Source organism: Trichechus manatus, unplaced genomic scaffold (assembly GCF_000243295.1).
Source record: "Trichechus manatus latirostris isolate Lorelei unplaced genomic scaffold, TriManLat1.0 scaffold00015, whole genome shotgun sequence".
Taxonomy (NCBI): domain Eukaryota; kingdom Metazoa; phylum Chordata; class Mammalia; order Sirenia; family Trichechidae; genus Trichechus; species Trichechus manatus.
In genome coordinates, this window is record NW_004443951.1 from 9059506 (window position 1) to 9070834 (window position 11329).

The 11329-nt window shown below is 40.3% G+C and overlaps 1 protein-coding gene across 2 annotated transcripts in view; it reads right to left on the minus strand.

Moving 5' to 3' along the window:
* Positions 1–11329, minus strand: part of LOC101345691 (cytochrome P450 4X1) — a 92617-nt gene that overhangs the window by 50553 nt on the left and 30735 nt on the right. For both annotated transcript variants that reach the window (XM_023727102.1, XM_004371773.2), the window contains exons 2-3: positions 4375–4516; positions 2946–2990 (exon numbers count right to left, since the gene is read on the minus strand). In XM_023727102.1, the coding sequence (XP_023582870.1) occupies positions 2946–2990; positions 4375–4516 (187 nt within the window). The remainder of the gene's footprint in view (positions 1–2945; positions 2991–4374; positions 4517–11329) is intronic.

Below are 11329 nucleotides of genomic sequence, written 5' to 3' on the forward strand. Positions count from 1 at the left end.
GGATTGTTGATTCTCTGTTTGGCTTAGTTTTTCGGATCTTTGTTGTGGAGGGACGGCGTGGTGCTTCTGCCTAGACCACCATCTTGCCGGAGTCCTCTGATAGCAGATATCTTGCTTTGATTTGGGGTTTTCTTATGAAACCAAATATTCACTTAAAAAAAATCTCTGATCAAAATTAATTTGCCATCAGCTTTTCTTTTACCCTAAGTTGCAAATTCTTTCTTTCCTGTTGGAAGCTAGTCCACTAAATTAGAATTTAAAAAGATATAGCTCGATGGAGGGGCAGAGACCATCTTGTGAACTGATATCCCTTGATCTAGGTAAAAAGAGGAGTGCAGGGTTCAATCAATCATGTTAAGAATAGCCAATGGTTAGTCTTCTGTATTTCTCCTTCCTCTTCTCTTTTTAAGCGTCATTGTACCTAGCTTGTTTGATCCATTTGCTTTTGATCCATTTTGATCCATTTGCTTTTTCTGGAATCAAAATGGTCTCCCTATATACATACAGAATAACTGTTCAGAATTAACCTTATGTTCAAATTTCATTGAGTTTTGATTATTTTTAACGCTACCTATGTAGTAACTGAGTAAGTTACTTAATCTTCCAGAGGATTGGTTTTCTCAGCTATAAAGTATGAAACATTTACTTACTTCACTGTGTTGCTGTGCAGGTTAAATTATGACATATATATAATGTACTCAGCTGAGTCCTTAGCTCACAGTAGAAACACAACAAATATTAATTTCCTCTCTACCCCAAACCAAGATGTAAACTACACTGTGAACACAAAACATACAAGGAACTAGAAAAGGTGTCTACTCTGTCACTAGATATCCTCTCCCTGAGCCCTGGTCTGTGGGCTTCACACCTGTGAATGACACAAAGCAGAAACACTTATCAAAGCCAATGCTTCACAACCTTCTACTGCTAGGGAAATCATTAAGGATTTGGCTTTTAAAGGACTTCTAAAGTTTATTAATATATATTTGCATCATTTGTTGAGTCCTCACAACATACCAGGCTCGCCATGCATGATCCCTGCTGGTACTATGCCAGGCATTATACTGTTGTTGTTGTCAGGTGCCGTGGAGTCGGTTCTGACTTGTAGCAACCCTATGAAACAACAGAATGAAACACTGCATCCTCACAATCTTTGTTATACTTGAGCCCACTGTTGCAGCCACTGTGTCAAGCCATCTCCTTGAGGGTCTTCCTCTTTTTCGCTGACCCTGTACTTTACCAAGCATGATGTCCTTCTCCAGGGACTGATATCTCCTGACAACATGTCCAAAGTATGTAACACGTAGTCTCACCATCCTTGCTGCTAAGGAGCATTCTGGTTGTACTTCTTCCAAGACACACCTGTTCGTTCTTATGGCAGTCCATGGTATATTCAATATTCTTTGCCAACACCACAATTCAAAGGCGTCAATTCTTCTTCAGTCTTCCCTATTAACTGTCCAGTTTTTGCATGCATACGAGGTGACTGAAAACACCATGGCTTGGGTCAGGCACACCTTAGTCCTCAAGGTGACATCTTTGCTCTTCAACACTTTAAAGAGGTCTTTTGTAGCAGGTTTGCCTGATGCAATGCGTAGTTTGATTTCTTGACTGCTGCTTCCATGGGTGTTGATTGTGGATCCAAGTAAAATGAAATCCTTGACAACTTCAATCTTTTCTCCATTTATTATGACATTGCGTCTCATTTAATCCTTACGCCAGCCCAGCAATACGGCTCTCATCCTCATTTTCAGAGATGAGGAACTGAGGCTTAGTGAGATTAAGTGCCTTCTCCAAGATCACACTGAACTAATCAGTGCAGGGCAGGATTCACATATAAGTGGTTCTGAATCCAAAGCCTATATTCTTTCCAACATAATGTTGTTGTTGTTAGTGACCCTATAAGATACAGTAGAATCACCACATAGGGTTTCCAAGCAGCGGCTGGTGGATTTGAACTGCTGACCTTTTGGTTAGCAGCTAAGCTCTTAACCACTATGCCACCAAGGGTCCATTATGTAACTACAGGGCTTAATTTATCTGCTCAAGGAATACTGTCAAGCTGTACATTACTGATTTTGCTCATGGGAGAAAAAACAAAAACAAAACTCCCCAAAGGAAAGATCTAGGAAAGAGAGAAGGAAGGATAGAATGAAGAAAGGGATGGTGAGGCTGCCATTTAAAGAGAGAGGAGACAGATTCACTCCTCTGCTGCCTTGAGAATGGGACTCTGGGGAGAGAAACGGATGAAGAGAGTTTCTAGGAAGTTGTGCTATATCGACCTTTGTCAAAAAGAAAAAATTAATACAGACATCTTACTTTGATTTTAAGGTTTTTCTTACTCATAAAACCAAATATGGAACATAAAAATTCCTGACCCAAATTTAATCCTTCCAGCAGCTTTTTTTTTTTAACCCTAAGTTGCTAATCTTTTTTTCCTATTTGAAGCCAGGCTGACTTGATTTAAATGTCAAAAGGTATCTTGGCTACAGGTGAGTGGAGGGCCAGGGCCATCTCCTAACCTGATATCAGGTGATCTCAGTAAAAGGAGGAGCATGGAGTTCAATAGATTATGTTTAGATTAGCCAATGGCTGATCTTCTATACTTCTCCCTCCTCTTCCCTTTAGATAAGACTAATTGTAACTAGCCTACTTTGAGCCTTTTTTTTTGGAATCAGAATGGTCTCCCTGTATGCATATAGAATAACTGCTCAGAATAAACCTTCTGTTTCAATTTCTTTGAATTTTGATTATTTTTAACACCTGAGAGCTCCCTTCTGGTCTTTCCTCTAGAGAACTTTCAGTCTAGATCAACCTTACTCTTAGTACTTTTGAATTCAGATTTGAGTTTCTTCAGAATGCTCTCCTGTGGGAAGGGGACATCTTTAGGCAAGAGCAGAAAGCCACTTTTACTTGGGTTGCACCTCTCATTTGCACATACATACCAATACATGGACTCAAGAACCTGTTCGGGAACTGGGACTTGGGATCTGCAGGAAACAAAAGACAGCATTAGAAGGAAATTACCAGTCAGAGTCTGCATTTGCCTGTACTACAAATAGTGAGCAAAAGGAAGTCCGATGCTCACTCCCTGCAGCTATTGGCAGGCTTGAGGAACCACAAGCTCTGGTTTAGGAGCTGGAGAACAGCAATCCTTATAAGACAGGCAGGTAAACAAACCCAGATTCTTCCCTTGTTTACACCCCTCCAACAGAAACAGAGGTTTCCAGAAGGTTGCAAAGTTTTCAGCACAGAAGTTGGGACAGTATGTTCTTGTTGTTAGTTGCTGTTGAGTTGATTCTGACTCATAGTGACCCCTAGTGACCGCAATAGAATTGTTCCGTAGGATTTTTTTTGCCTGTAATCTTAATGGAAGCAGAACAGCAGAACTTTTCTTCCACAGTATTGCTGGGTTGATTCGAACATCCAACATTTAGGTTAGCAGTCACGTGCAAACCATTTGTGCTACCCAGAAACCTTTGGGACAGCAAGCATATCATATCCTTTCTGGATAGCAGATTAACTATTAGAATAGAGACCAGCAGGCACTAGAGAATAAGATACAAATGCTTCTTGGAGGTCTTGTGAACCCAAACTTGGAGGTGTTTTACAGCTCTTGTCCTTCAAGAGATAGACATGAGGCCAATTAGAGCCAGAGCACTTTCAGGAAATATGGAGAAACATGGAGACTTTTAGGAAAAGGCCATTTGTTTTTTTATAGGTTTTATTAAGGGTGATGGAAACAATGGCCTAGGAAACAAAGATTCTAACATGGGACCTTGGTTTTACAAAATCAACGCAGCAAAAAATGGACATTTTAGTTTTGTGCTACTGTGTAAGATAATCCACCTATTGAAAAGGATTGGATGGGGAAGGTAGATGACTCGCACACCAAAAGGGAACATAGTTGAGAAATATGCAGAAAAGAAAAACAAAATTTGGGCCCTAGTAATGAGGTTAGACTGATAAATTAGCAGTCTAGCATTCAGGTTTACATATTGAACCTGCAGAAGAAGAGCTACTCTAGATATCCTCTGAAGACATTATGTTCTAGAAAGGGGATGCGGCTGGGGGTTGTTGCTGATACTGAAGTCACAAAACCAAGAAGCAAAGGAAGTCCCTGGTCCAGGAAAATCTGGTGACGGCCAACTGGGCTTTAAGGGGAGCCCTGAACTAGACAAGGAATTGGGGAAGATGTGGGAATCCCCTTCATTATTGGTGGGAAACCTCCCCATCCCTTCTTCAATGTCTTTTAAAGGCCTGATACTAATCTCTGTTTTGGGAACCATCTGCATCCTTTAGAATTCTGCCTGTGTGTTTTGGGCATACCACTCCTAGGAGGATTAGTTCCCTGAGATTTGACCCTCTTCTTACCTGTTCTGCTTAGAAAGGTCTTTGCATACTCCGGGTCATAGATATAGAAAAATGCCTGAAAGGGTCCAACCCAGCGAGGGAAGGCACAAGGGTATTTTTCTACAAGCTCCTCAAGTTTCTCCATTTCATCTCCCTGAAGAAACTGTAGTGAGAAAAGTAAAGGAAGTTAGAGAAGTCCACCAGTCTGGAAACTTGTCTCTCTTACAGATACAAGCCGAGCTCAGAGCGTGGATTAGGTCACACTGGCAGAGGGACCCAAACCCTTTTTTGGAAGTGGGTGAACATGTTTTCTTTGGAATTTCTAAGCTTGGGGTATAATTTTCTAAACAAGCCTAGTGTATTTATCTTGTCCATATGAATATATTTGTACTCTCAGACCAAGTTACTGTTGAATGACATATACGGTGAGCTGTTCTACCAACACAGAAGATGAAGTGGGCTGAGTCACCTGTATTCCTGTGTCTCATCTACCAACATCACACATTTAGCTTAGGAGTGGGGTCTGGAGGCTGAAAAATATTTTTTTCCTATGTGGGAATCTAACTAGGTGGTAGATCGAACATGACATCCCCAATATTCAGCTCTCTGTTTCATCTCCTTTTTCTCTCAAGTTATTGATCAGTGATTCTTGTCCATGACTTAATAGTAAATGCTTCTCTCTATAAACCTGCCAACTCCATTTACAAAGAAAATCCAATTCTTCTCCCCTATAATAGTAGAAGGCACATTTATACAGGTGTGTGAAGCTTGAAGTAAACCCAAATACAAAACTCTCAGTTTCCAACATTTGTAAATAAGAATACAATACTACCATCAGAGAAGGACTTTACACTTTTATAAGCAGATTATTAATGACTCATTTAAATAGTTCCCCGGAATCACTGAAAATAAGATTCATTTACATCCATCTCTTGGGTAGAGTAGGGGTACCTGAATGTGTGTGTCTGCATGTGCCTATCAACACATATTGACCGGATAGCAGGTGCCCTGACCTGCAAAAAAATCTTGAGGCTGGCAATTTTTCCTAGTGTGACCAATCACACAGCATTTGCTATGTGATTGTTCCTGTCCTCAGAAGTGGTGAAAAATGTTGGCTGCCCATTTCCCCTGTTACCAATGAGCAACTCTTTAGTTTGTTCTTGTTGTTGCCTGGTGCCGTAGGGTCCGTTCCAACTCACAGCTAACAGAAAGAAACACTGTCCGGTCCTGCGCCATCCTCACAATCATTGCTATGTTTGAGCCCATTGTTGCAGCCACTGTGTCAATATATCTCATTGAGTTTCTACCGATTTTTTTCTGACTGTTTACTTTACCAAGCATGATATCCTTCTCCAGGGCCTGGTCCCTCCTGATAACACGTCCAAAGTACATGAGATGAAGTCTCACCATCCTCGCTTCTAAGGAGCATTCTGGCTGTACTTCTTACAAGATAAGTTTGTTAGTTCTTCTGGCAGTCAGTGGTATGTTCAATATTCTTTGCCAACACCATAATTTAAAGGCATCAATTCTTCTTGGACCTTCCTTATTCATTGTCCAGCTTTCACATGCACGTGAGGTGATTGAAAAGCCCAGGGCTTGGGTCAGGCTCACCTTAGTCCTCAAATGACATCTTTGCTTTTTAACACTTTAAAGAGGTCTTTTGCAGCAGATTTGCCCAATGCAATGTGTTGTTTGATTTCTTGACTGCTGCTTCCATGGGCATTAATTGTGGATCCGAGTAAAATGAAATCCTTGACAACCTCAATATTTTCTCTGTTTATCATGATGTTGCTTATAAGGTCCAGTTGTGAGGATTTCTGTTTGCTTTATGTCGAGGTATAATCCATACTGAAGGCTGTATTCTTTGGTCTTCATCAGTAAGAGCTTCAAGTCTTTTTTGCTCTCGACAAGCAACGTTGTGTCATCTCCATACTTCAGGTTGTTAGTCTTCCTCCAATCTTGATGACGTGTTCTTCATATAGTCCAGCTTCTCGGATTATTTGCTCAGCATATAGATTGAATACATATGGTGAAGGGATACAGCCCTGATGTACATCTTTCCTTATTTTAAACCACACACTATTCCTTTGCTCTGTTCCAATGACTGCCTCTTGGTCTACGTACAGGTTCCTCATGAACAGAATTAAGTGTTCTGGAATTCCATTTTTCATAATGTTATCCATAATCTGTTATGATCCACACAGTCAAATGCCTTTGCATAGTCAATAAAACACAGGTAAACATCTTTCTGGTATTCTCTGCTTTCAGTCAAGATCCATCTGACATTAGCAGTAATATTCCTCATTCCAAGTCCTCTTCGCAGTCTGCCTTGAATTTCTGGCAGTTCCCCGTCAATGTACTGCTACAACCGTTTTTGAATTACGTTCAGTAGAACTTTACTTGTGTGTAACATTACTGATATTATTTGATAATTTCCACATTCTGTTGGATTACCTTTCTTTGGAATGAACACAAATATGGATATCTTCCAATTGGTTGGCCAGGTAGCTGTCTTTCAAACTTCTTGGCATAGTCGAGTGAGTACTTCCAGGGTTGCATCCATTTGTTGAAATATTTCAGTTGGTATTCTGTCAATTCCTGAAGCCTTGTTTTTTGCCAGTGCCTTCAGTGCAGTTTGGACTTCTTTCTTCAGTACCATCGGTTCCTGATCATATGCTACCAATGAATGTCAACCAATTCTTTTTGGTACAGTGACTCTGTGTATTCCTTCCATCTTCTTTTGATGCTTCCTGAATTGTTCAATATTTTGCCCATAACCAAACCAAAAACCAAACCCGTTGCCATTAAGTTGATTCTGACTCATAGTGACCCTACAGGACAGAGCAGAACTGCCCCATATGGTATCCAAGGAGCTCCTGGAGGATTGGAACTGCTGACCTTTTTGTTAGCAGCCGTAGCTCTTAACCACTATGCCACCAGGGTTAAAATCCTTCAGTATTGCAACTTGAGGCTTGAATTTTTTCTTCAGTTCTTTCAGCTTGAGAAATGCCGAGCATGTTCTTCCATTTTGTTTTTCTAACTCCAGGTGTGATGGTTAAGATTGTGTGTCAACTTGGCTGGCCCATGATTCTCAGTGTTTATATGTGATCATTCCCACGATGGGATCTGCTGTGAGTAGCCAATCAGTTGAAAGGGAATTTCCTAGGGGGTGTGGCCTGCATCTGAATATAAGCAGATGTTCTGGCCTTTTTCTCGCTCTGGATCCTGCAGCTGCCCTGTTTGTCTGATCTCTGGTTTTTGGGACTTGAGCTATCAGCTTGTGTGCTGATCTTGGGATTCACTGATCTTCACAGCCTGTGAGAAGGGGCCCTGCTCTCTGACCTGCCGATCTTGGGTTCTCCAGCCCCTGCAGCTACGTGAATCAGAAGCCTTGTGGTCTTGCTTGCCAATCTTGGGATTTGTCGAGCTTCACAGCCTGTGAGCAAGAGCCCTGCTCTCTGACCTGCCAGTCGTGGGTTTGCCAGCCCCTGTGGCTATGTGAATCGGGAAAAGCCTCTATTCTGATCCATGGTCTTGGGACGTTCCAGCCTCTGAATTGCATGAGCCATTTCCTTGATATAAATCACTCTCTCTATATATTTACATGCTTTACTGGTTTTGCTTCTCTAGAGAACCCAGCCTAAGACGCCAGGTCTTTACATGTTTCATTATAATATTTTGTCTTCTTGACTGCTCTTTATAATCTTCAGTTCTTTTACTTCATCACTTCTTCCATTTGCTTTTGCCCTTCTGTGTTCAAGAGCCAGTTTCAGAGTTTCTTCTGACACTCATTTTTTTCTTTCTTTGCCGTGTGTTTAACAATCTTTTGCTTTTTCATGTATGATGTCCTTGATGTCATTCCATAACCCATCTGGTCTTCAGTCATTAGTGTTCAATGCATCAAATCTATTTTTGAGATGGTTTCTAGGTGTTTACCCATGTTCTATTGACTATACAAATCATTCCGGTGTGGATAATAACAAATTATGGATAACATCAAGAAGAATGGGAATTCCAGAACACATACTTGTGCTCATGTGGAATTTGTATATAGATCAAGCAGCAGTTGTTTGAACAGAACACGGAGATACCACGTAGTTTAAAGTCAGGTAAGATGTGCATCAGGGTTGTATCGTTTCACCATACCTATTCAATTTGTATGTGGAGTAAATAATCTGAGACGTTGGACTATATGAAGAAGAATAAGCATCAGGATTGGAGGAACACTCATTAACAACCTGCATTACACAGATGATACAACCTTGCTTGCTGAAAGTGAAGAGAACTTAATGCACTTACTGATGAAGATCAAAGACCACGGCCTTCAGTATGGATTACAACTCAACATAAAGAAAACAAAAATCCTCACAACTGGACCAATAAGCAACATTATAATTAATGGAGAAAAGAATGAAACTGTCAAGGATTTCATTTTATTTGGATCCACAATCAACACTCATGGAAGCAGCAGTCAAGAAATCAAACAACATATTGTATTGGGCAAATTGGCTGCAAAAGACCTCTTTAAAGTGTTGAAAAGCAAAGATGTCACCTTGAAGACTAAGGTGCGCCTGACCCAAGCCATGGTGTTCTCAATTGCCTCAAATGCATGTGAAAGCTGGAATATGAATAAGGAAGACCGAAGAATAATTGACGCCTTTGAATTATGGTTCTGGCAAAGAATGCTGAATATACCATGGACTGCCAAAAGAATGAACAAATCTGTCTTGGAAGAAGTACAGTTAGGATGCTCCTTAGAAGCAAGGATAGCGAGACAAGTTTCACATACTTGGGATATGTTATCAAGAGGGATTAATCCCTGGAGAAGGACATCATACTTGGTAAAGTAGAGGGTCAGTAAAAAAGAGAAAGACCCTCAGTGTGATGGATTGACACAGTGGCTGCAACAATGGGCTCAAGCATAACAACTATTGTGAGGACAGCACAGGATCGGACAGTGTTTCGTTCTGTTGTACATAGGGTTGCTATGAGTCAGAACTGACTAGACAGCACCTAACAACAACAAGGTACTCAAGGTCATACTTTGGCTCACATGGACTTTTTATTTTCTTCAGCTTTAACTTGAATTTACATATAAGGAACGGATGGTCTGTTTTATAGTTGCCCCCTGGCCTTGTTCTGATTGATAATGTTGAGCTTCTCTGCAGTCTCCCTACACAGATGTAACTGACTCGATTCCTGTGTATTCCATCAGGTGAGGTCCATGTATACAGTCATGGTTTATGTTGTTGAAAAGGCACTAGCAATGAAGAAGTCGTTGATCTCGCAAAATTCTATCATGCAATCTCTGGCATTATTTCTATCACCTAGGCCATATTTCCCAACTACCAATCCTTCTTTGTTTCCAACTTTTGCATTCTAATCACCAGAAATTATCAATGTATTTTGATTGTATGTTTAATCAATTTCAGATTGAAGAAATTGTTAAAAACCTTCAATTTCTTTATCTTTGGCCTTAGTGGTTGGTGCATAAATTTGAATAACAGTCGTATTAACTGGTCTTCTTTGTAGGTGTAAGGATATTATCGTATCACTGACAGCTTTGAACTTCAGGATAATTCTTGGAATTTTTTTTTATTATTATTACAATACCATTCCTCTTCAATTTGTCATTCCTGGCATAGGAGACCATATGCTTGTCTGATTCAAAATAGCCAGTGCCAGTCCATTTCAGCTCACTAGTGCCTAGGATATAGATATGCATTCCCTTTCATTATTGAAGACTTCTAATTTTTCTACATTCATACTTCTTACATTCCACGTTGCTATTATTAATGGATTTTTGCAGCTGTTTCTTTTTATTTCGAGTTGCACCATATCAGCAAATGAAGGTCCCAAAAGCTTTACTCTATCTGCATCATTAATGTCGACTCTACTTTGACGAGGCAAATTTTTCCCAGTCATAATTTCAGTACCTTCTAATCTGAGGGGCTCATCTTCTGGCACTATATTAAACAATGTTCCACTGATATTTATAAGGTTTTCACTGTCCATTCTTTTTTAGAAGTAGATTGCCACGTCCTTCTTCTGAGTCTGTCTTAGTCTGGAAGTTCCACTGAAACCTGTCCACCATGGGTGACCCTGGTGGTATTTGAAATACCAGTGGCATAGCTTCCAGCATCACAGCAACATGCAAGCCACTACAGTAAGACATACTGACAGATGAGTGTAGGCCCTTTAGTTTAGTACCCTTAAAAGGTAGAATGGAGTCCCTGTGTGCTCCAAACAGTTAATGTGCTCATGCTAACCAAAAGTTTGGCAGATCAAGTCTACCCAGAGGCATCTCAGAATAAAAGCCTGACAATTTACTTTAAAAAAAAAAAAAAAATCAACCATTGAACATCCTGTGGGGCTCAGTTCTACTCTGACACACATGAAGTTGCCATGAATCAGAATCAACTTGACAGCAATTAGTAGTTAAAGGTTGAGATTCTGGAAATCTAGTTCCTGAAATGCTCCAGACTCTTTCTGCTGAGGTTTCCACAATCAAACCAGTAACAAAGTCTCACTGACTATCCAGAGTGATAGTTCCCAACAATTTGAATATTTACTTAGTTATTCATTTATAAGTAATAAAAAACATTTATTGAGTGCTTATTGCATGTGGCATGTGGAGGAGATGCAGACATACAAAAGAGACAATGCCTTTGCCCTCATAGAACTTTCAGCCTAATGTGAGGATTTCTTTTTTTTTTTTAGGTCAAAACTTTTCATGGACACCCTCAGCCACATGAAAGAATTTGGTTATACATTTAGGAACTCTTATGCACTGCTGGTGGGAATGCAAAATGATACAACCATTTTGGAAAATGATATGGTGCTTCCTTAGAAAGCTAGAAGTAGAAATACCATACGATCCAGCAATCCCACTCCTGGGAATATATCCTAGAGAAATAAGAGCCGTCACACGAATAGACATATGCACACCCATGTTCATGGCAGCATTGTTCACAAT